General features: G+C 31.6%; 1 protein-coding gene and 1 long non-coding RNA gene across 2 annotated transcripts; both read left to right on the forward strand.

Annotated features, from left to right (window-relative positions):
* The first annotated feature begins 297 nt into the window (after nucleotides 1-297).
* Nucleotides 298-12,291, forward strand: LOC139430297 (uncharacterized). The gene is made up of 2 exons (XR_011640767.1): nucleotides 298-649; nucleotides 11,894-12,291. It is a non-coding gene; the product is annotated as an uncharacterized lncRNA (long non-coding RNA).
* A 10,082-nt stretch (nucleotides 12,292-22,373) lies between these two features.
* On the forward strand, nucleotides 22,374-23,859 carry LOC111424337 (protein big brother-like). The gene is made up of 4 exons (XM_023057841.2): nucleotides 22,374-22,896; nucleotides 22,958-23,122; nucleotides 23,397-23,624; nucleotides 23,697-23,859. The coding sequence occupies exons 1-4, from the start codon at nucleotides 22,729-22,731 to the stop codon at nucleotides 23,724-23,726; spliced, it is 591 nt and encodes a 196-aa protein (XP_022913609.1). The 5' UTR covers nucleotides 22,374-22,728; the 3' UTR covers nucleotides 23,727-23,859.
* The last annotated feature ends 3,502 nt before the right edge of the window (nucleotides 23,860-27,361 follow it).

A 27,361-nucleotide genomic window follows, 5' to 3' on the forward strand; every position in this document is an offset into this window, starting at 1 on the left:
CACGTCGTTTATAATTATTTAATTGGCCATGAAGAATCAATTTTTTTAGACAATTTGTATCCAAAATATATTCAAAACGTAAAGTAGAAAATGTGATCGTGACAGAAATTTGAAACGGATACTTATAGATGTCGTCTTTCAAAAACGCCCTCTCTTAAATAATAAAAGCGGATGTAAGGAAGCTGCAGATGCATGGAAAAAATGTTTTAAAAAAGGATGGAGATTGGAGATAATTCGCTATATGGGAGTAGCTCCGGGGGTCCGCCGAATACACTCCAGTATAATCCGACATGGATATCCCCGTTAATAGTATTAGTACGGTCTTCGAGAACCGTATGCTTTATGCTAACACAGCCCATTGGTGCTGCAATGTAAATGGAAGCTCCGCCTTGTCTCGAGAAGAAGCTTTAAGAGTGGACGTCCGTTTTAAAATGTAAAATCCGTTGAAGCTTTTTATTGTTGACTCAAATAACATTTCGGATTAATAAACTTTTTTCCAAGTTTTTAAGTTTAAGTTAATTGTTTTGACTGGCAAAAAAACAATGTATAAAACTTTAAGTGTGGTGTATTCAATAAAATATTAAATTCACTCATTAAGTGAAGAACGAGTCGCGGCCGCAATAAAACAATGTGGAGACCAGCTTCTGAGGTTAGTCAAGTTATAAAAACGAGTATCTCATTTACGTCCCGTTAATTAGTTATTAGGACATTTGGCGTTTCATTAATGTTAACCGCACCGTTGTTGGATCGGTCGGTGAACCACTCGAACTTCGAACGGAAACGACCACTACTTTTTTATCAAAACCATCGTAATTCTCTCCATGTTATCCAACAATAGGCTCGTGTCACCGTAACGAAACGCATCGAAATCGAACGGTTTACAATTTCCTGCATTCCAAGACTTATTAAACTATCCACTTTTATAACATTTATTATTTTTTTTTGGGTATAGATGTTTTAACTTTAACTTTTCCGGTTGAGCTAACGCCTTTAATTATTGCGTTGGCACGAAGAAGTCGACTCCAGTTAGTAAACGGTTTTAAAAGATTATACCGGTTTTAGGTGACCAATTTAGTTTAGGGAAGTCGTAAATCTTGCAGGTGCATTGTTCTAAAGACAAGGCTTAACATCGGACCCGTGCTAACGAGAAAATCTACCAGATTAGAACCTTTTTATGACACAATTATTATAGGAACTTTTTGTTAAAGATGTAAAATAAAACGACTTTTATGTTTCAATTTCTTTATTTTTTTTTGTCTTCTTTTCAATTCGTTGTTCACACGACCAACTGACGAAAACTGATACCAGATAAAATAACTGAGAGCGGAAACCGCTGAAAGCGGATCTGGTCAACTCTATCGCTGACCGCAAATAGATATCGTGTGTCGACAAAAATACTAAAATAACAAAAAATAAAATTATCACTAGTAATTTAGTTGTTTTTGGCATATTTGTGAATATCACCATTTCCTTCTTCGTATTTAAATGATATTAATTGAGGCACCTACGGTTACATCGGTTTCTAGATGTTTTATAACCGTTTCGTTGAATATGGAGAAAAGGATATACAAATCATTTAAATTAATAAAGTTGATTGATATGGCGACAACTTAATCGATTGAACCTACGGGAAGTTTCGCTTGAAACCTACAATTAGAAATAACTTTATATTTATGTATGTCGTCGTTTTGTAATCATCTAACTAACTTAATTCTATATTTAATCTACACCGAATTATAAAATTTGAAATTCATTTTGTAGTAAATACAGCAAATAAGATTTATTGCAGAAATTTCAATTACTATGTAATTATTACAATCGAAGTGCTCTTGATGCACTTGCTTACTTCTCATTCATCTAATAATTTATTTTATTGCACTAATAACAAATAAGTAATTGACATCCTGCAAAGTTTTATTAGAACTCGCTTTTACAGACAACTCCCTGTAACTTTAAGAGTTTCCTTTTCGCAATAAATTAACACTTTTAAATAAGTATAGGAATATTCTTCTTCTTCTTGCTATTTTAACTTTAGACGCTGTAGCCCTGAATAGATCAGACGATGTAACATTGTACCATTGTCGAAGGTTCCTAAGTTAGGATATTTTTCTCCTTCCCACAATTTTTCCCTGGATTATGAGGTGCAGAAACTCGTCTCATAATGTGGCCAAGATATTGCAGTTTTCTATTCTTCATTTCTTGCAGGATCTCCGTCTCCTTCTTCATTCTTCTCAGAAGCTCTATATTGGTTATATGTTCTGTCCATGATATTCTCAGCATCCTACGGTAGGCTTTTTATTTGTGTGAGCTTCTACTGGTTGAATCTACAATTCTATGAAAATACCAGTAGTGCCAAAATCTCCAATTGTATTATCTTATTTTCTATGAAACTATGACACTATAGTTCTCCATTTCTGTCCTATGTAAGTAACTGGTGTTCCTCAGTAGTAGTACCTCAAATTTCAAATTTTTAAGGAAGATTGTCTAATGGATATCTGGATGTGGATCTAATGGAACGATGAGGTTGGGTTGGCTTGGGTTGACTTGGGTTGGGTTGGGTTGGACATCAAAGCTAATGGGTAAAGTAATCATTGCAATTTCTGCAGTGCCATAATCCCCATTGGCAGTATCTTGAATATCCAATGAAAATATCTGATGATATCAGACGATGTAACATTGTACCATTGTCGAAGGTTCCTAAGCTAGGCTATTATTTTCTTTCCCACAATTTTTTCCTGGATTATGAGGTGCAGAAATTCGTACTTCGAACCTCTCATAATGTGGAAAAGATATTGCAGTTTCCTTTTTTTATTTCTGCAAGATCTCCGTCTCCTTATTTATTCTTCTCAGAACCATATTTCTCCATATTGTTCTCGAAGGCTTTCAATTTCTAGTCGCAATACACAAGTATTTGAATGACTACGTTTAATATAGTAAAAACTAAAAAAGTGTCTAAAGAATTACGTGAAACTGATTCATTTAAACATTCTACGAACTTCGATATTAACCTTCATAATTTCGCAAGCATATCAATTAGTTCTCGCTACTGTATTTAATTTGAATTTAATTTCCAAGTGGTCATAGCATAACTCACAGATAGTTGATCCATTTTAATGTCAAAACATAACATTTAATCAATTTTTGGTGTCTATTTTTTATATTAAAATAAAGAATATATTCCATGAATTGGTTTTGTAAGCGAAAACAAATTAACAACTAATTACAAATATAATTTTCAGAGAAAGAAATTGTAGTATCTTCTTGGAAATGACCATTAAATTTGTCCTTTAATGAATTGATTGAATGTCGTCTGGTTTTTTGTATCTAACATTATGACTCATGTGGATATCATGCTTTGTGAGAGGATTATGAATTCTTGATTTCTTTGTGGTATAGTTTATTATAAATAATAACATAACAAACATTGTACAGACATTCTAGATACAGATGATAAATATTACAGAAACAACCCAGCTATTTGAACGTTCCAAATAATCCGTGTATTCCAGACTGGACGTCGCGCCTTTATTTTTTTATGTAGGTACGATATGTACAAACAAGATTTACTCTAAAATAATAAACAACGTTGTAGTATCTCTGTTTGCCATTGGATGTCATTTCATACATTACAGTCAATGGTGGTTCTTTTTTATTTGTAATATAGAGCATATTTTGTATGCGCACACGATCTGGGTCGTCCATATAGGAAATTAGGAAAATTTACCTTAAAACTTAAGAAAAATATACGTTACAATAATTCATATTGGCGATAAATACTTCCGAATTTGGTTTAGTTTTACACTTGTATTGCTTTATACCTTCTTATACGCCAGAACATGAACTGCTTTAAATGATAAGCCAAAAATAATTGCGAAAGAACTGCAAGATATAGTTTAGTACAAACCGAAAAAAGAATTATGCCATTTTTGGAAACATTAATCATTAGATACTATGCACTATAAAGAAGCACATGGTTGACAACCTTTTCGAGATAAGCACCTAAATGAACCTGAATAAGTTCTAATACGTGCTTTACTTCATGTGGTAATATGGTTCCATGTGGTTTCTATCCATCATAATGTTTACTAGATATAAAATCGAAATGTTTAACTGAGACTTAACTTAGATGCAGATTTAATAATCCTATTCAGCAATCTAGCTAAGTAAAAAAATGAAAAGGTTTTTCGACATGCAATATTACTTTCTCAGTCGTTAACAACCTAAGTTGTATAGATCAGTTCTTCATATATGATATTAATTATAGAGCCTTGGCTGCAAGCAACCTCGGCTTGATCGGGCGAAGTCATAGTCTCTGCTATAAGTGTGAATAAGAATCAATTTTGACTTTATATAATATTGATTTTATTGCCTTTCGAAGTCATAGATTATCTCTTCTATGTTTAGCCGTAATCCTTTGTGGCCGAGGCTCTGGAATATGTATTGTTCAATTTAGTGGCATTAATTGTAGTGCCTCGGCTACAAGCGATCTAAGCAGAGATCAAGCAATGTCTCAAATTTTATGATTATTATTACTCATCTATTAGCCCTTTGGTGATATTGGAAAGTTTCCATAATGATTTCAAACGTAAATGCAAGATGTTTTGTAACAAATGCGACAAACTTCATTTCGGCTTTACAGCACTTGATTTAAGGTGTAAAGTCTTCTTTATGATAAAAGTCGTGATTTCGTAATAATGTTAGTTCCAATACTGCTAACATCTTCAGAGTAATACAAGTTTTTCCTCCCAATATGCCATATTTGAGATTATTTCAATCAGTCCAAAAATCATTCAGATTTATGTCTATCAAATTTTGATTCGTCCAATTAATTGTCAAGGGTGAGAATTTACTGGAAGAGATAATTGATAAAATTCGTCACTTCACATCTATAAGTAAAGGGTATTCTTGTGATGGGGTTGGAGTAATAACAAAGTGACAAGTGAAAGTTAATATCCACCAAATGGTGTAATGACAAATTACTTTGATATTAAGCTCTTCCCTACTACGAGGAAGAGGATTGATGATGGTACCAGGTGATGGATCCCGAGACGAATTTTTTAATGGGAAGGGTTTGTTGTCGTAAATAAAAACAGTCGGATGTTTTAAAAAGGGGGCTAAAATCTTTTTTATTTTTCAATATAACTAGCTTTTCTTTTTTACTTGGTAGTTAGGTAAAAAATGTAAAAGTAACCGCTACCTAGAAACTACCCAAAGTCAATAAGTACAATGAAAAACATCCAAACTTTTACCGTATTTAGTGCCACTGAGCAATAAAAACGTTTTAAACTTTTGTTAATTCTGCCCTAAAATTAAAAAAAAAACTGGAATTTTCGCAGAATTTCACTTTAAGAAACAAAAAAGGAATGACCTAAATACAAGAACGTTATTCTTTTTGTAGCAACTCCGTTTTGTGAGAAGGACCAAAAAGGACGACGAACAAACAAAAAAAAATCAAACAGTTTCAGTTACGATAATAAATCACTGGAGTATAAAAAATAAGAAAAAATGTCAGTTTAACCAGTTTAACATGTGTACGAACAATTAGAGAACCCCGCTCCTTTGTCTAACCGTTTTACCCTTTTAATCGCGCCCATTTAAAGGGTCGCCATCTTACCCTAACGCGCGGGGTCAAAAATTAATACCCACCTTCTATTATAACCGTGTCACCGTTTACATTGTCCATTTGTCATGGGTATTGTTTAAATGTAGCGGACATAGTGTCCTTTATGTTGTTTGCTTTTTTTATAGGAAGTGTTAACTGATTTGAAATATGTAATCACAGTTGTATGGATTATCAAAATAAAAATATAAAAGAGTATTCATAAGAAGAAAAAAAGTGGGTTCCATTCGTTTGTCGGTTTAAAGTCAGTTTTGACCTGTTTTCTATGGAATTCCGTTACCTGGTCGTCAACTTCTAAATCGAGAAGCCCTAGTTTAGCGCAAGACTTCTCTAGGCCTCTCTTATTGTTCAATAGTTTTTGTTTGGTTCCATTTTAGTGATTTTCGTGGAAATGGTGTTTTAAAGTCAATGAATTTGAGTAATGCTTTGATTTGCTCCGGCGATCTTAAATATTTATACAATTAATTTATAGCAAGTGTATTTTATACTTTAGTAGCATTAAATCTTATAATTCCCTACGTGAAAGCGTTGAAGCACAGAAATACCCTAAGGCTGAGTAAATACTCCCCCTTGAAAATCTAGAGCTGACCTTTAGGGCAAAGAGAGGAATAAAATCTGTTTATACACCGTGCTGTCTCCCACGCCGATTTACCTACCAACCTAAACTCGTCGAATATCCTTAATCCGATTAAGTAAGCACCTGCGTAATGCATATTTCCATTAACATCCCCCAAAGCTATCATATCCAAGATGCACTTTGCAGAATCCCCCTTTAAAAGAGATCCTTTTTGTAATCTAAGTGGTATTTTATTTATTCAGGTAGAGTATTTTGAGATTTTTAAGATTTTCGAGTGGTATTAAAAAGAAAAATCAGCAGGAATTCCACTTAGTTTTTGTTCGAATCTACATAGATTCCATTGTGACTCGAATTGAAAGAACGAACCCTAGCTGTTAGTGTTTTGGAGGGGTTGGTTAATGAAATTTTCGAAAGGGGTCGAACTCAATAAAATAATTTAATTGAAAACTAAATCAAATTCGATTTTTCTATATTAATTAAAAGAGGTTAACACTTTAAATTGACCAAGTTATTTATCAAAAAAAAATTATTTGTTTCGTTGCGAAACGAAGAAATACAATTATGCCGGTTCACGAAACCAATATTCACCGTAACGTTTCAGTCTGTGCCGTGTGAAAAATTGCCTTGTAATTGAACGATAACGCACTTTCGAGATGCGAACGGTTTCATTGAGAAAAAAGGAACAAAAGTATCGTTCTTAGAATCTTTTGATTATTATCATTTATGTAGTAGTGATGTATCTACTTCGTTAAGTGATGTTTTTAATCGATTAAAAGTATTTTGTTTTATACCAATCAGCTTTTTCCATTTACTAAATTTTTTGAAACTTTAGGAAAACATTCCCATTAACTTTTCTAACTTATTTTGTCTTTGACAAGTAATCTTCAAACGTCAAAATCATTGTGTTTACTTTTCTCAACATCTAAAAGTATTTCAGAGATGCTTTTAATCGATTAGAACCATTTTGAATCACACCAATCAGTTCTTCTCATTTTCAAAATTGTTCTAAATTCATTCTTCTAACTTATTTTGTGTTGCTGAAGTAATCTTAAAATGTTTTGAATCAATTGAAATCATTTTGACAAACAATAATCAACTTTATCTATTTTCCGGTATTTTTAAAATCACTTTCAGTTCTTGAGAAATAAATTTTTGAAATGATCGAACATTTTTCGAATTTTGCAATTTTCGCCGATTAAGTTTTAAAAATTCGTATAAAATCCAGTTCTTGGAATATAAGTATGAAAATTTCCCAAAGTGTTAATAAAAGTGCCCTCTTTCCAATGAACCAACCCGTTTTGAAAAATAACTTTTAGTTTTTGAGAAAACAATATTTGAAGTTTTGATAAAATTTTCGGTGTTGTAATTTTCATCGATAACTTTCAAAATTCGCTATAAAATTCATTTCTTGAAGGATCATTGTGGAAATATCACCAATTATTAATTAAAGTATCCCCTTTTTATTGCAAAAAGCCATTTTGAAAAATTACTTTCAGTTCTTGAGAAATAAATTTTTGAAATGATCGACAATTTTGTCGAATTTGCAATTTTCGCCGATTAAGATTAAAAAATTCGTATAAAATCCATTTCTTGGAATATGAGTATGAAAATTTTCCAAAGTGTTAATAAAAGTGTCTATTTTCCAATGAACCAACCCTTTTGAAAAATACCTTTTAGTTTTTAAGAAAACAACATTTGAAGTTTTGATAAAATTTTCGGTGTTGCAATTTTCATCGATAACTTCCAAAATTCGCTATTAAATTCATTTCTTGAAGGATCCTTGTGGAAATATCACCAATTATTAATTGAAGTGTCCTCTTTTTAATGCAAAAAGCCATTTTGAAAAATTACTTTCAGTTCTTGAGAAATAAATTTTTGAAATGATCGACAATTTTGTCGAATTTGCAATTTTTGTCGATTAAGTTTTAAAAATTCGTATAAAATCCAGTTCTTGGAATATGAGTATGAAAATTTCCAAAAGTGTTAATAAAAGTGTCCCCTTTCCAATGAACCAATCCATTTTGAAAAATACCTTTTAGTTTTTGAGAGAACAATATTTGAAGTTTTGATAAAATTCGACGTTGCAATTTTCATCGATAACTTTCAAAATTCGCTATAAAATTCATTTCTTGAAGGATCCTTGTGGAAATATCACCAATTATTAATTAAAGTATCCTCTTTTTAATGCAACAAGCCGTTTTGAAAAATCGCTTTTAGTTTTTGAGAATTAAATTTTTGAAATGATCGACAATTTTTTCGATTTTGCAATTTTCGTCGATTAAGTTTTAAAAATTCGTATAAAATCCAGTTCTTGGAATATGAGTATGAAAATTTCCCAAAGTGTTAATAAGAGTGTCCTCTTTCCAATGAACCAACTCGTTTTAAAAAATAACTTTTATTTTTTGAGAAAACAATATTTGATGTTTTGATAAAATTTCCGATGTTACAATTTTCATCGACAACTTGCAAAATTCGCTATAAAATTCATTTCTTGAAGGATCCTTGTGGAAATATCACCAATTATTAATTAAAGTATCCTCTTTTTAATGCAACAAGCCGTTTTGAAAAATCGCTTTTAGTTTATGAGAATTAAATTTTTGAAATGATCGACAATTTTTTCGAATTTTGCAATTTTCGCCGATTAAGATTAAAAAATTCGTATAAAATCCATTTCTTGGAATATAAGTATGAAAATTTCCCAAAGTGTTAGTAAAAGTGTCCTCTTTCCAATGAACCAATCCGTTTTGAAAAATAACTTTTAATTTTTGAGAAAACAATATTTGAAGTTTTGATAAATTTTTCGATGTTGCAATTTTCATTGATAATTTTCAAATTCGCTATAAAATTTATTTCTTGAAGGAACCTTGTGGAAATATCACCAATTATTAATTAAAGTATCCTCTTTTTAATACAAAAAGCCGTTTTGAAAAATCACTTTTAGTTCTTGAGAAATAAATTTTTGAAATGATCGATAATTTTTTCGATTTTGCAATTTTCGCCGATTAAGTTTTAAAAATTCGTATAAAATCCAGTTCTTGGAATATGAGTATGAAAATTTCCCAAAGTGTTAATAAAAGTGTCTATTTTCCAATGAACCAACCCCTTTTGAAAAACACCTTTTAGTTTTTGAGAAAACAACATTTGAAGTTTTGATAAAATTTTCGATGTTGCAATTTTCATCGACAACTTGCAAAATTCGCTATAAAATTCATTTCTTGAAGGATCCTTGTGGAAATATCACCAATTATTAATTAAAGTATCCTCTTTTTAATGCAACAAGCCGTTTTGAAAAATCGCTTTTAGTTTTTGAGAAATAAATTTTTGAAATAATCGACAATTTTTCGTATTTTGCAATTTTCGTCGATTAAGTTTTAAAAATTCGTATAAAATCCAGTTCTTGGAATATGAGTATGAAAATTTCCCAAAGTGTCCTCTTTTTAATGAACCAACACGTTTTGAAAAATTACTAATTCACACCAATTAGCTTTTCGCATTTTCCAAATTCTTTGAAACGTTTGGGATGCATTTCCATTAACTTTTCTATCTTATTTTATTTTAAAATAAAATTGATGACTAATTAAAGTACAAAAATCGTTATATTTATAATCAAAATCTTTAATTTAGCTTCTGAATATAGGCGAACATCTAGATTAGTAGATGCATAAACATAAAAAGTAGACGATACTTCTTGTTTTGTTCGTTAAGTTGAATTCCATACCGAAGTCTCTAACGCCAATTAGACAGTAATGTAATATTAGCGAAGATGCTAGTAACGGTGTTCATTTCCTTACGTCAACTTTACGACATGCAAATGATTAGAGTCCATCAGACTGTAACACATCGTATCTAAATAAATGTATTTGCATGAAACACCCTTTTTCAGAATTTACATATAAGATTTTATTGATTTCAGCATAGATTACAGTTAATTATCGATACAGCTATAATCGAACAATTTAATTTAAACAAGAAGTCGTTAAATTGAGCATCTGTAAAAATGGTAAAAGTTCCGGTAGCTGTTTTTTAAATTAAATTTTATACACTTCGATACTCTTTATTCTAGTCGAGTGATTTTAAATTCAACCTATTACTAAAAAACGGTTCAACCCTTCCTTTTGGTTATTGTGAGTGTTAAATCTAACGGAAAAAAATCACGGTGGGTTTAATTATGTTGTAACGTGTGACATTATTAGTTGTAAGGCGGTTAAAGGCTGACATCGATTCCTTTTGTAATCAATTTTTTCCAATAAAACCATAACAAAAAATTAAAATTCCTTAAACGCATTAAGAAATAAATTAATTTAATAGATAGCAACATTTAGAACTACTGCATTTTTAATATCTTCTTAATTACCTTAGTCGGCGAAGTTTTAATAGTCGACAATCTCCTTTTTAGGTATAAAACATTGGTACTAACAACGTCTGGTTTTGAAATGCTAGGGATTTCTGTATTAATCCATTTGGTCTCGTTTGTGGAGATTACGAGCCGATTATTCCGCATAGTTGCTTCGTAATAACCGGTGGATTTCTGAAAGAAGAAGTACCGCGAACCACCGCCGCAACTCAATCCCGTTAAAACCGATCCATAAGCGTTGTAAATTACCACATACGTCTGGTTATCCCGCATAATCGCGAACACGCGGTCTCAAACCGAACCGAGTTACGCGGTACACTCAGTATATCGACACTAACATACTTATTAAACGAGCCACTCCACATTCTGAATCTCATTTACCATAATTGTCTGTGGTCTCCTATATTTATATTATGTTAGTTTCAATATTGTATCACAAGCTTTTCTTATTAAATCTCACACAATATTTTTATGACATTTGTACTTTTATGAAGGTTGCGTTTCTTCGAATAATTAGTTAGGGTTAAAATTGTTAAATGGATAGTAAATCTGAGACGACCGCAACAGGAACCTCAAAAACTGAACGTTTTTGCGGTTTGAAAACAATATATCATAATTCGGCTGCGTGTGTAGTATTGAAGATGCCGAGCTATAAACAATTACTTTTTGTGGTGAAGTGGTTGGTGTTATATTCTGAATAAGATTCATATTGTTCTCGACAAAGAATAATTAATTTTAACAACTTCTCACTACGTTATAGGTTAATACTATGTTATTAAACTGTAATCTTGAAAAATTTTAATCCAAAAATAATAACGGATTATCTGTTTATTAAAATAAACCATCATTAACTTCTTATCTGTCAGCTTAAGTGATTCATTTTATTTGAAATCAAGTAAAAAAATATACAAGAGAAAGGTTGCAAAAAGTTTTAATCTCAACTTCTCTTCCAACCAAAAGAAAAATTATTAAAACTCATTAATAAAAATCATCATTCAAGTTAATTGTTTAATCGAAATGAATTATTTAAATATTTCGTAATAACACATCACAACGTAAAATTAAGACATAAATACCATGAAATATGGTGTGCGATTTAGATTAATATCGATGTTTGCAGATTGGGTTAGTGGCATAAAACCCTTTCGATAGGGTTTCAGTGGAAACCTTGGTAAGCTTTTGAACAAACATTTTAACCGTGCAGCCGCACATTTGCATGTCAAACTATAAATTAAGACTATCATATTTAATCCAAAGCAACGTTCCCTTATTTCACAATGAATTTAATAACATGCTGAAAAAGAAATATTATTAATGTTTGTAAATAAAAGTTTTGTTTCAGAATTACTACGAACAACAGCGCTTACAATGAAAATGAAAAGCAGTGGCAAGGAAATACATCATTTCCTCAATGAGCATAAAAAAATACAATTGAAATAGTCATTGTTGTTCCTCCAGCCATAGGATCTGTTGTAGGTTCAGATAGTAACCACGTTGTTGAAGCCCATGGTAGAGTTGTAAACATTGCTCCAATCCCAGGAAGTGTTGTAAGCGGTGCTGTAACTCGAGCTCATGTTGCACCAATTGCTGCTCTTGGTCTTGGTACATTGGGATATGCTGATGGTGCTATACAGTTAATACATAAATGTTTCTAATCTTTTGAATTAATTCCATCATATATTATGTAAACCTGACTATGTCATATTAAACACCGGATTACTTCTATTTCTGTTGCTTCAACATTTTGTTTTCTATTCGAATATTTGTTTTAATTCCTTCACTTACTGTTAATATGTTTGCATACTTGTTACTACAACAGCTTGCTAGTTGTGAAGTAGGCAACAATTTATGAAGCAACATTGCGTTTTCTGCCAAGTGCACTGAATGTGATCGTAGTGAAGAAATTCAAGCAAGTGGGTGTATTATGTTAGGAATATGAAGTGATGGCAATAGGCTACACTGCAGTCTACATAGCATCATGTATTCAAGTCAACCTCACTTTATACTGGTACACCTGTTTTAATAACCAAGGCTATGTCCAACTGAATGAGTGGAAAATCATTTGCTTAAAGTGTGGTGAGCATATTGCAAGTCTAGTACCCATACAACTGAATCATATTTATCTGATCTTCTGCTTTATGTCCTTCTTGTATCCATACTATATCATGATAAAAGAATCTCAAATGGTTGAAGTACTATATGACATAAGAAAACATAAGAAATGACTTAGAATCCCCTTTCGGCTACGTCCATGAAGCGTCTTCGCACGTTACTGGACTCTGGGGAGATCTGGTGAATCAGAAGTTGGGGATTCGGACATCTCTATTGGCAGATCGCATGTTATTGACCCATAAAACTATATTGTAACTATCATAATCCCACATTAATAGACAAAGGGTGCTGCTCTGTAGAAACGTTTCCTTACGGCCGAGGCAATATGTATCCTGATGGTCTTAGAACACTTGTAAAAGTACTTTTGAACAATAAAATATTGAAACAAAGGTCTTTGGAACTGCCACCTCTCTTTAATTACTGGCATAAGATAATTGACCTGCACTTCTGCAAGATGAAAAATGACTAAAGTACTGTATCACCTTGAAAAATATGACATGTGTTTTAGAAGTCGGGAATTCATGGCATTATTGGATTCTTTGAGGCATGTGATATATTATTGCAGTTATTAAGGGATTTTTGAATTAGTCTTACTCAATTGAGGAGGTTGACAGCTATGCCTAGATACTTCATGTATATATCACTTGATGACATTGTTGGAGTAGGAACAGAAAGATTTTAAATTAATCTCACTAGAGGTGTAGATTTGAAGACAAATAAAAACGGATTGTATGAATGTTTGTACAACAGTTGATGACAATAAGTAAATTTTTATGTATATATATATATATGGGTTTGTGCATGATGCAAATGCATCCGATTTGGAAAACTCAGTTTTATAGCCTAAAACGAAAAGTGACTACATACGGGCTTGAAACCATGGCCTTAATAAGAAAAACTGCAGAACAACAAAGAGCGATGGAACGAGCAATGCTGGGAGACAATATTCAAAATAGCGACATTCACAGAAGAACACAAGTGACAGATAAAAACAGCAAGAGAAAAGACAGAAAAATGGACACAAAGAATAACGTTTTGAAGACCACGAGAAACGAAGAGAGGTGCAGGAAGGCCGCAAAAGAGTTGGATCGAAATCGAATTCGGCGGGAAAAGAATGGATAAAAACAGCAAAAGGCAGAAATGAATGGAGACATTTGTCTTCAGTAGTTGATGAATATAGGCTAAGGAAGAAGATGAAGAAGGAGATGTGGGTTGATGATAAAGAGAGTACTGATGAAGTGTATTAGCTTTAGCTTATTTCGCCATCTATGTGTTGGCAGAGGTAAGATTAATGCACTTGAGTAACATAAATTAGTATAAGAAAGTATCCAAGTTCCTGCTATGTATAGTATATTTATACACTGCAGGACATGTTTTGGGATTTATGCATCAAATATTGTAACAACACTTGGTGATAAATCCTCAATTAGTAGACCAACACCAATTTCTGTTCTGACTAATTTTTTGACAAGATTATATTGGACGTAGATGAGTTAATGTTGCACTTTAAATAATGTTGTTAGATTTTTTCATTGCATGAGGTTGCTCTGTTTAATCCATACATTATCCAAATCCTAAATAACGTTAAAACAATTCTCCCCGTAAAGATTGGAAATTTAAATTTAAAGGCTTCCTCGACCGGTTTTATTAAAAATTAACCGATAGCTACAAACTTTTGGATTATGTTGTGTGTCAAATACTTCGCAGAAGTAGCCACTACAATCAGATAATGACCAGAGAAGTTATCGTCACAAAAATAAAATAAACAATAATTGGTGCATAAATTTATTCAAGTTATTCCGAAACTTATTCATGTATTACTTGGATTTAAACTTAACAAATTCAGAAAGCATTCAACTTTTTGATAAACGTTTAAAAAACTTTGCATGTTAAAACAACATATGTTCTGATCCATTCAACCCCGTCGAATTATTTTTTTTCTACCTAAAAAACGAAAGCTCATTAAAATCTGATGATACAACAGTTGAAACAAAACATTTGGCTGTAAATATTAATTGGTCTTGGTCACGATCGCGCTCTATTTGCTACTAACTAATTGGCGACTTCCGGTAAACATTTTTTCTCGCTTTCCAGCTGACGGTTTTTATTATTATTTACCAGCGTTTCTGCTACCCAACACACTAACTACCAGAATCATCGGGTTATCGGATTACGAGATTTACCGAGACGAAACCCGTCGATGACCGACGCAGAAAATATTTCTACGTCTCTATAATCTCGGATTTCTCCTAACCCCGTTTAGGTTTTGCGCTTAGGCACAGCAAATTGGCTTCTTCTTGCAGTCAGCAATTACATCGCGTCTAATGATAGGTAGGTAAAGGCGATTTTCAACGCCTTGATTCCGGATTAAGATCGATCGGTTTTCAGAGAGAAACGTGCAAGAATTTCCACGTGTAATTCCATCTCCGGTAGTATGCGTTAATTGGCATTTAAAACCATATTTGCTCATAAGTTGTTATTTTCTTCTTTTCATAGTTTTTGTAATTATTAATAGTAGAAATTCTTATGTAATTAATTATAATTAGTGTATAGTAAAAAAATAAATTTACAAAAACCTTATTTTTAGATTATTCACAACAAAAAAATCAATTTTTTGTTAAAATCTCTTGAAGCATAAACGATACGTTGAAAAAGCAGGTAAAAACTTTTAATGTATAGATTGAACTGATCGATATATGTTGAAATGACTTCTACTTAACTTCCGACGTTATTGTGTTATGAACAGAATGGACATGTATAGTACTTTTAACTATTGACAGGGGAGAGTTTGGCCGGTGTAGGACAAGCCCATTGTGCGCACATTTGGCAGGATGCGGAATTGCAGCAAATAGCCCCGGTTATAATGCCCTTTTCGCCGGACAGATGATTTATTGAAGGGCTACCGTTCTGATTGGGCTGTTGAAAAGTGATCGCATTGATTCGGAGGGGCCAAATCCAATATTGTGTATATTTAGACAAGTTTATCGAAAGAAAATTTATGATTTTTACATACAAAATCTTTTAAACTACATCTTGATGATTCATAACATGTTCCTTCTTTGAAAGTATTCCCTTGGAAAACCTTGGGATTAAGAGAACTAATAAAACAAAATCGATGTAGATCCCTAACGTGTCCCATTGAACACGTGCCTCTTTCACACATATTTTTCCTTCACCGGGTGCCAACACTGAATTACTCCTCCAATATTTACCAAGCGATTACTGCGCAATTACATGGACGGATGGAGATTAGGGTGGAATAGTTCTAAATTGAAAAGTGTTATAACAATAATTAATTCTAATTTATAATAAAGTAGGTATCATTTAACTAATTTATATCTTTTTCATACTCTGCAATGATGATTCTCACATTATATATACTACATAATTAATATCTAACGTCAATTATTGTTTCATTAAAATTAGAGAAAGCCACAGAAAATGGCAAAACTAATTATCACATCTATTAAATTCCGATTTAACAGTTATAGGAATTCACAACTTTCTTGGGATATTAATGTGGAAGATATAAATTGGTTATGACGATTACATATTTTTCTTATTAATACCACATTTAACAAACACAAATTTTATAAGTACGAAGGCTTTCACGGCCGGTGTAAATTAAACTAAAATTAGAACTAAAACTAGAAACTTTCGGGTTTTGCCGTGCGTCTTTTAGGAAAAGGTTTGATGTTTCGGATGCCATGTTGTAACCTTCTTCAGAAACTGGTTCGAAGTGAACCAAAAAGATATAATCCATTATCAAATATAGTTTTGGTTTACTTATATTTTAGTTACAAGATGAAAATCCCCAAAATATCAAAATTTGTGTTTTTCCATGTTAATTTTGATCATAACTCAAAAATAAAAAGTGGCAGAGAAAAATGTTTTTTACATAAAGTGTTTATAATGAACCAAAAGGACATAATCCATAACCAAATATAGTTTTGATTTACTTATATTTTAGTTACAAGATAAAAATTACCAAAATGTCAAAATTTGTGCTTTTCCATGTTAATTTTGATCATAACTCAAAAATAAAAAGTGGGAGAGAAAAACGTTTTATACATAAAGTGCTTATAATGAACCAAAAAGACATAATCCATAACCAAATATAGTTTTGATTTACTTATATTTTAGTTACAAGATAAAAATCCCCAAAATGTCAAAATTTGTGTTTTTACATGTTAATTTTGATCATAACTCAAAAATATAAAGTGGCAGAGAAAAATGTTTTGTATATAAAGTGTTTATAATGAACCAAAAAAACATAATCCATAACCAAATATAGTTTTGGTTTACCTATATTTTAATTAAAAGATGAAAATCCCCAAAATGTCAAAATTTGCGCTTTTGCATGTTAATTTTGATCATAACTCAAAAATAAAAAATGGCAGAGAAAAATGTTTTGTACATAAAGTGTTTATAATGAACCAAAAAAACATAATCCATAACCAAATATAGTTGTGATTTACCTATATTTTAGTTACAAGATAAAAATCCCCAAAATGTCAAAATTTGCGCTTTTGCATGTTAATTTTGATCATAACTCAAAAATAAAAAGTGGCAGAGAAAAATCTTTTGTATATAAAGTGTTTATAATGAACCAAAAAGACATAATCCATAACCAAATATAGTTTTGGTTTACCTATATTTTAGTTAAAAGATGAAAATCCCCAAAATGTCAAAATTTGCGCTTTTGCATGTTAATTTTGATCATAATTCAAAAATAAAAAATGACAGAGAAAAATCTTTTGTATATAAAGTGTTTATAATGAACCAAAAAGACATAATCCATAACCAAATATAGTTTTGGTTTACCTACATTTTAGTTACAAGATGAAAATCCCAACTCTATAAATCTCAACTATATGGAAACTAGAATCTAGAAACATTTAGTTTTCAAAGAAACGCAGATTGGCACCAAATAGATGACATACCCAATTGGAGGAGGATTCCTTTTTTTAGGAAGCAACCAAAATCAATGCTTGAGCTCTGACATACTGTCAATTAAGCTAATATTAGAAATAGAACTAGACTATGATGTTCTATGTTGCTTTTTTCAGAAATGACATTTTTTTTATGTATTGATGACATTACTATGAGCACAATTTTGATCCACAATCATCCATAACTTTGACGAAACGGGTTCTGTTCTATTCAGAATCCCTCTATAATCATCGTGTAAAATGACAAAACCTAAATTGTTGCTATGAAGAATGATAGCTGAGTTCTGCGCAACATGTAAAAAGAATTAAAGAGTATAGTTTGTCCCATCTCGCGGTGTAGTTATAAAAAAATATAAAGTGACATCAGTCTTGGGTGTGAAAGCGCATGTTATAGTATTCAACCAATTATATGGAATGAATCTAAGTTCATGTTTTTGCCTAACTCTACGCCTTTAATGCTAAACATTATTTCATAAACTAGTAAAAATAGTATATTTTTATTTTAGATATCATTGATTTAAAAGTAGCTTAAAAGGACATAATGAAATATTAGCTTGTAATAGATGTTAACTCAATTTGATATACTATCGTTTCAAACATAAAACTTTTTCGATTAAACTTTAAACTAGAAACGTCCACCAAGAAATTCTCCACTATTATTCCACGGGGGTGGAGAATTGCTATGGCAACCGTGTAAATGGCGTCGGAATTTATTGATTTCACCTCGCCGACTACGACGTCGACGAAATAAGCCATTTAAACAACCCGTCTCGAATCTTCTGCGCTGCACGACCCCCCAGCTATCGAATATTTATTATTGTCCATACGAACGGGGCGGGTTCGAATCCAACGGGATCCCCATCCCTCTCTATGTGTTAAACAACTGTGAAACTGTCCCTTTGCATTTACCCCATGCATAAGTCACTGTCGATAGGGTTGCTTCGGGTTCATTTGCATGGGTAGCACATCGGATTTGCTGCGCTTTTCTGCGAAGACAAAGAGAGACCCCGACAACGGGTCAGCGGCAATAGTTTTTTTTATTCTATGCTGACACATATATTAAGTTGTAAACAGATGTCTCGAATTATAAAGTAACATCGTTTATAAATGTCAATTTATGTAAATTAAAAAAATGGTTATTAAATATTATTTGTAATATATGAATGCTGTAATTATAATTACGAAACTACTATGCACATAAAATGCAACATAACTTAATAGGACAACGATGGGGTAGTTTTGTAAAGGAAAAGTTTTGCTTGAAAAAGGTGACGTTAGTTCTAGTTTTATACTTGCACTGTCACTAGAACTAGAATCAATCGGGTTTAGCTGTCTTTAGAGCGGCTTAACCAAAATAATTCTAGTTCTTGGTCTAGCGCTGCACAATCATTTGGGTATGTCATCTATTTGGTGTCATTCTGCGTTCTTTCAAACTAAATGTTTCTAGATTCTAGTTTCCATATTTCTGTTTTAGTTCTACTCATATTTTAATATCATTCTGCTTTATTTTAGAATAATTTACTGTCATTCTGTTTTATATATGCTATATTGTGGCTAGCAACTATTTAGTATCATTTATGTACTCATATATGAGTTATGATTTATGATAAACCGTAATATTGAAAACATCAATTATGATATTTTCGGGATTTTCATCTTCTAACTAAAATATAGCTAAATCTGAACTAAGTTTAATTATGGATTATGTCTTCTTGGTTCGTTATAAACACTTTATGTACAAAACATTTTTCTCTACCACTTTTTATTTTTGAGTTATGATCAAAATTAACATGGAAAAACACAAATTTTGATATTTTGGGGATTTTCGTCTTGTAACTAAAATATAGTAGTCTTAGTTCTACTCATATTTTAATATCATTCTGCTTTATTTTAGAATCATTCTACCATCATTCTGTTTTATATATGCTGTATTGTGGCTAGCAACTATTTAGTATCATTTTGCCTTATCTTAGAATATTGTTTATTAACGAACAGAGAAATATTGTCTAAATGTCTTATTGTATTACGCAACTTAGAAACCATAAATCCCAATTCCACTACATCCCAACCAATCTTCACTTAAGCAATATTCAACTTATCCACACCCATTCCATACATACTAAATCGAACTTATATGATTTATAACCAAAATAAATCCAACTCTTTCATCCCTCAACTAGCCACAATCCAAATAACGCAATCTAATCCAAACTATCTATATAGTAAATCTAAACCAACCTAAACCATGAAATCAAACCGAACCCTAACTAAAATTATCGAATTTTCAAATAAACCCAACTGATCTATTTCCTAGCCAATTAATGAATATCTATTTCTTTTTGTCTTTTTTTGCTCACTAACCTTTCTGTGTGCCTTAGCAGTCAACATATCTTAGCATAATATAATTAATCCACCATACCTTAACCAAAACCAACCCAAGCTCATCTAATTCAAATCCAACCCTCATTTAAAACCACGCAACCCAACTTGAGCAAACTCATAGTTTGCAAATCAACACTCTTTTTACAACAATTACTTCAAAACTGTTTTTCTCCAAAATTTATTCATCAAACATACTATTCTTTATACATCATTTTAAAGAAGACATTTTAAGCTTTAATTTGCAGTATGAATCGTTTTATAATTATTGTAATCAAGGCAGATATGATTTTTTGAATTTAATTTAGTTTGCAAATCACCACTATTTTTACAACAATTACTTCAAAACTGTTTTTCCCCAAAATTTATACATTAAACATATAATTCTTTATACATCATTTTAAAGGCGACATTTTGAACTTTAATTTGCAGTATGAATCGTTTTATAATTATTGCAATTAAGGCACATATGATTTTTTGAATTTAAGTTAGTTTGGAAATCACAACACTTTTTACAATAATTACTTCAAAACTGTTTTTCTCCAAAATTTATACATCAAACATATAATTCTTTATACATCATTTTAAAGAAGACATTTTAAGCTTTAATTTACAGTATGAATCGTTTTATAATTATTGCAATTAGGGCAGATATAATTTTTTGAATTTAATTTAGTTTGCAAATCACAACACTTTTTACAATAATTACTTCAAAACTGTTTTTCTCAAAAATTTATACATCAAACATACTATTCTTTATACATCATTTTAAAGAAGACATTTTAAGCTTTAATTTACAGTATGAATCGTTTTATAATTATTGCAATGAAGGCAGATATAATTTTTTGAATTTAATTTAGTTTGCAAATCACAACACTTTTTACAACAATTACTTCAAAACTGTTTTTCTCCAAAATTTATACATTAAACATATAATTCTTTATACATCATTTTAAAGGCGACGTTTTGAGCTTTAATTTGCAGTATAAATCGTTTTATAATTATTGTAATCAAGGCAGATATGATTTTTTGAATTTAATTTAGTTTGCAAATCACAACACTTTTTACAATAATTACTTCAAAACTGTTTTTCTTCAAAATTTATACATTAAACATATAATTCTTTATACATCATTTTAAACAAGACATTTTAAGCTTTAATTTGCAGTATGAATCGTTTTATAATTATTGCAATTAGGGCAGATATGATTTTGACTCAACGGTAAATTCAATACCAGTCTTTTACTTTTGGTTTTGTTCCAAACATAGCAGAAAAAAGAAAACTTTTTTCTCAAAATAAACCATCGGACCAATTATTCAAAGAAGTCAAAATTTCCTCCACATTTTCATTTGCCTTTTCAATAAAATCTTGGATTGATTTTGATGCAGCTTTCCATTTCCATTTAAGACGCCAACTCCTTTAAAACTGATTTTACAAATATTACTTTTTCATTATGATCATTAACTTCTGTAGGTCTTTTTGTTTTAAATAATCTTGGTGTACCAGATTTTGACACCAAGTCTTGTTTTTGCTTTTTTGCCTTTGACATATTTTGCACATTGATAAAAATGTGATAATTTTTCTCTTTTTCCACATGCAATTAATATGCTTCTTTAATATTAAAGCAATTTAACGTTTTATTTTTCCTTATTTATTACAAAATTATTAAATCCATTTAAAAAAATCTTTATTACATATTACCTTTGATTCTTTAAGGATGTTTTTTAATTAAAATTACCACCACCACAATAAAAAAAAATCCCTTACATCCAAATACGTTTAAACCAAAAGAACGGTTCTTGACGATTTATTTTTTTTGCCGTCTTCAAATATGGTTCGAAAGAAGAATGACTTATCTCCATGTTTGAGCAAAACTAATACGGTGTGAAATACAAATTTTCACGCATTGTACAAAGTCGGGTTTGATGACGAGTTGTTTCGCAATAGATGCAGTGGATACCGGTTTAAGTTCTTTTACAAACGAGAGCTTCCTCTCTTCAACCAATCCTAAATATAGACGTTGACGTCGGCGTCCAACTAAGCGAATCGAAAAACCTTTTGACAACCATCCCCCGGGACAAATGTCACGTATAAATTTAACGCCTAATGGATTTGTTGGGTTGACTCTTTTTCTCTTTCCTTATAACCATGTTAAACTGGGGGATCCTTTTTAATTACCAAAGCCGAAAAGGCTTTTGTACATAGAGTTAAGAATCTTGTTTGACATTTAAAGTTAAGTTGTTTCGTTATTTATGATGATCTCAAAAAGTTTTAGTCGGAAGCTTTACGATAATTACACAAATTTACTTATATTGTTATGTATATTTTGTCACTTTATTTTTAAATAAACACCGAAAAGTTAAAATTGATTAAGCCACGTTAAAGAAGTTTTTTGTATTGGAATGTAAAAACTTCCTGGAAACCAGTTGATATCTTATCGTGTTTTATGTGGTTATAAAATAAAATATGTATAAGAATGGAATAAATATTTAATCGCAGTACCTTAATATTGTTCGTTAAGAAAAATTCCAAGCACAAAAAATTGTTTACCCTTATTTGAGTCTTCTTTCGGATTGGGTACTAAAGTACAAAGAAACTCCGCCCTCAAAGGGAAAAAAGTTGCACCCCTATAGATCAGTTTGGGTCACTTTTACCCGTCAGTTCAGTTCTGACATCGAAGCACAAAGTGTGGACTCAGTGCGAAAAACCACGTGCATCTTAACCCAAAAAATCATGAATATACCAATTCATTACGCGTATCCTTATAACACATCCATCCACGGTTATCAAGATGTTCCACCTGCTCCAAGAGTTATGTATCATTTACCAAGAGTTGTTTTAAATCAGAAATCAAAATTTAAAACTGATGAAACATTTAAAGCACTCAGTATAAAATCAGAGGTAAGTTTTCAAGTTCAATAGGTTGAAATTTTTTATTAAAATTAAATAAATTTATTTAAAGATTCGATATACTGGAAGAAATGACTTAAATATAGACCAACGTCGAAAATGTTTTTTATCAGATTGTGTAAACGGCCATGTGGACATATCTTTTATATCTAAAGGAATTACCATTGGATTAGCTGTATCGCTTCAAAGTATTGATGTCAATAACCCCCCAGAAAAGGTAAAGAGGATACAAACAAATATGTTAATTAATATTAATTAATTGCTTTGTAAGTTTAAATTTAACAGTAATTATTAAATTTATTCAATTCAAATTCAAAACTTCGTGAAAGTTCATTTAATTAATTTCCGTCATCAATTCGATTAGAAATTTGTTATCATATATCGCGACACCAATTTAAATTTTCCATTTAACGAGCATGGATAAATTATAATTGGGAAGGAAATAAAGCAGTGAAATTGAAATCAAACATTACTCATTTTTTTATTTACAGATTTATCTTAACTCCTCGTTTATAATGAACGCCGTTTGCGTTCGATTTCAAGGATGGATTGATGTTAACATCTTAGACGGGATCGGTTATTTGGAATACGACGAAGAAAAGGGCGAATACGAGGACGCTATTTTAAAGGAGAAAATTAAAAGGTGCCACCAAACGACATCGCACAACAGTGATGAAAAAAGTAAATATTGTATTTCACAAGAAATGCCACGACAAGAGGTAAATAAGTTTAACACAAATTTTTAAATCCTTGAATGTTGTTAGTAAAATGGGTTTTAAAATTTGTTTTAGGAATACTGGGAAAATAGAAATGTCTGCTGAACCCAACATAATACAAAACTGGATGTTTGTATGAATGTATAGTTTTCTTGACATCGAATGATGTGCAATATAATATTTGTAATTTTGTAAATAATATGTTGATCATGTTTAATAAGTAAATATTTTCTTAGTATTTTTATTGTTTTATTATTAACATGTTTTGCCATACTTCTATTTTATCATACTGTAAATCTATGCAAATATTTGCAATATATATTTTGTTTTAAAAGAATGTAAAAAGAATTACGAATATATTTTTCCAAATTGAAATCTGGGCGAACATAAGTACAACAGCAGTTTAACCAGATAGAAAAAGTCAAAGAAAAACTAAAAAAACAGACTCAAATCTTCTGGATCAGGTAACATACCTAAGAAATTGCTGAAATATGGATGGCAGAACTGACAGAAACGCTGACCAAGCTATTTAACGAAGTGCTATACCAGTCAGAAATACCAATAGAATGGCATAACAGGCAAAAAATAGCCTAGAAATGAATACAGGAATAACTGTTTTAAATACATCAACCAAGTTGTTTGCAAGTGTAATAAAAAATAAGCTGCATTGACATTGAGTCCAACATACATGCATACATATGCTTTCTCGATTTGTTACAAACATAATTAAGTCGTACACAGTCGTACATCCCTTACTAATGAACACAATCAAGAAAGTGCAATCTGCATAATATGGATGCTAGACGACCTGCAAAGGTAACGACACAGGATCTATTGATATGCATGGTGTTAGACAAGATGTAAGCTGGAAGTCAACAATAGCCCCATCGAACACTTCATGGAGTTTTCTTACTTGCTGCCTACGAGATACTGTTTGGTCGAACAAATTTGGGCGTATAGATAGTAAAGAGTGGATATCCAACATCTGCATCTGTCCAATAATAACTAACGGCATTGAAATATACAAAGACATACATGAAACTGAGAGCTTGTTAAGAGTAGCAGAAATGAGGACCCTGAGGACAATCTTACGAAAGACCCGATGGAACAGAATTGAGAATTATGACATTAAAGATCATTACGGAGTTCAGAACATTATGAGGTGTTTGAGGATTTTGGCATAACAGTCTGCCGAAACCTTATCAAGAACAACACACTTAACAGTCTAGAAAAAAAGGAAAACCTAAATATTCACTCTTTTGAGGATTATTTATATCGAATGCAACCTCAATCTTGTCGAAAAGTATGATAGGGTACTTGCGTTTGGATTAATATTAGGATTATTTCCTTGTGCTATGATTTTGACTTATGTTGATGACCAATGTAACAGTTTGCAGAAATGGCTATAGCACAAATCCTGTATTAAACCAAACAGCACATCTGAACCATATTCAAACCAGACTAAACCATGTAAATCAAATGGAACACCTGTACACTTAAGCCAAATCCATCTATAAATACTTCCAAGTCAATCTTAAACAAGAAAAAATGATAACTGAAAAAATGACTAATAGCATTGAAATCCTCAAGTCAAAACCAATATTGAGGTTAGTTCCTGAATATTTTCTTCACTTTCTATTATTTATAACGACCAAGTACTGAAGTGATAATTAGAATTTATTTATGATATTACAGATTTCATCATGGATTCCAAACCTGCGCCCTGTAATTAGACGTAGGCCTATAAAAAAATTGAAAGAACATGAACTTGCAGCCGCATTGAGAGTGATGATGATTCTGAAGGAAGCTTATTCTCATCATCCTGCTTAGAAATTGAGGTGGATGATGAGTCATTGGAATCTGGGGATGAAGTGGATCCTGAAATGTCAGTTCAAGAGGAAGACGTGCATTTTATACAAAAATTGTATCATTCCAAAAGTAATGAGCAGAAATAGATTTCAACTATTGCTGAGATTCGTTCATTTTGCTGATAATTCGACGGCTGACAAAAGTGATAGGTTATACAAAGTTAGAAATCTAACGGAACGATTCTGCTGGACTTGCAGAAAGAGTAGTTATGCAACTTGCAGAGCTATATTTATCTGAAGGAAGGCTTATAGTAGTGGATAACTTTTATACATCAGTGCCATTGGCAATTTCACTTTTACAGAGAGATACCCATTTATTAGGTACCTTAAGGAAGAACAGGAAGTACTTACCACAGGATATCATGACAAAAAAACTAAAAAAAGGAGAAGTGGTTGGTAAACAAAATTCGAAAGGAATAGTTGTTGGAAAGTGGAAGGACAAATGTGATGTTTACTTCCTAAGCACGAAACATACTTTGGAAAAGATGACAACTGGACGAAAAAACAGGTTGGGAGAGGAAGTTTGTTAGCTAGTTGCTGTTTTAGAACACAACAAGGGCAAGCAAGGGATTAACCAAATGTCAAGTTATTTTACGCTTTTACGAAAAACCATCAGATGGTATCACCTAGTAGCTTTTGAGGTTCTATTGAATACTGCTATAGTCAATGCGCTTTTCATTTACAATCATTGTCACAAAAGGAAAATTCATACTGCCTCATTCAGGGAGATGCTTGTGCTTGAGATGCTAGGTATTGAAAAGAATGACGTTATACCAAAACGTTCAGATTCCCTGAGGCACAGCTTAGTGCAAATTGAAGGAAAGGATAACAATAATCGGCGAAAAAGAAGATGTACAAATTGTTACGTAGAAGCTGGAAAAAAGGACGCTCAGTAGTACAAAAACAAGGAAAACCAGTTTCCACAAGATATCATGTTTGTGACAAGTATATGTGTCTTCATTTACAAAACTTCATCAAATGCAAAGATAATTTTTGTAAGTTATGATCTCATTGGACTTGAGTAATCGTGGTGATCCTCATGGCACTAAAGTAAAACTGTTGTTACTGCAGTACCATGAGGATCACCGGTGATCTCGTGTGATGTAAAAAAAATATCGTTTTTCAAAAAAGAAACTCTAGTGTACCATTTTTTTACAGGAATTACTTAATTGGTTGTATGGCGGCTGCCAACGAGAAGCAGAAATGAAGGAAAGACCAGATAAGAGGATTTTGGCATAACAGTTCAAAATGAGGAACAACACACGCAACGGTTTAATGAAAGGAAAAGATCTTCATCAAACTACATCGGCATAAGAAGGAACAAAGTATTTCTTAAAACTAAAACATTTACAAGGTGAGAAACTAGAGGAGAGCAATTATAAACAAGAAATACATTTCTAAGTTCTCCAACACATAGCTTGAACACAATACATTTTGTCAAAAATATGCTAGGGTACTTGTGTTTGGATTATTACAAGGATTATTTTGTTGTGCTATGATTTTGACTTAGGTTGATGACCAAAGTAACAGTTCGCTGAATTGATGAAGCACAAATTCTTGTGAAAAGTCTCTACTAACTACTATTTCATCCCTGATTTTAACGATTCTTTGTTTGAGTGTTCTCTATCCAGCCACAGAGTAACAGTGGAACAATATTCTATATCAAAGCTTTTTTGATGTCAGAATATTAAATGCATTCTTCACGTTTTTCCCAAGGCAACATCTCAAGAAAGATAACTAGTGAGATAAAGTTGCTTTCCAGAAATTGTATCCCTTCGGTATGAAATAATTTTGCTTATCACGTTTGGGAATAAAGTTTACTATGACCTTCCAGGTACTATTTTTAGTTGCATAAATAAGATTCCATTATAA

This window comes from Onthophagus taurus, chromosome 6 (assembly GCF_036711975.1).
Source record: "Onthophagus taurus isolate NC chromosome 6, IU_Otau_3.0, whole genome shotgun sequence".
NCBI classification, from domain to species: Eukaryota; Metazoa; Arthropoda; class Insecta; order Coleoptera; family Scarabaeidae; genus Onthophagus; species Onthophagus taurus.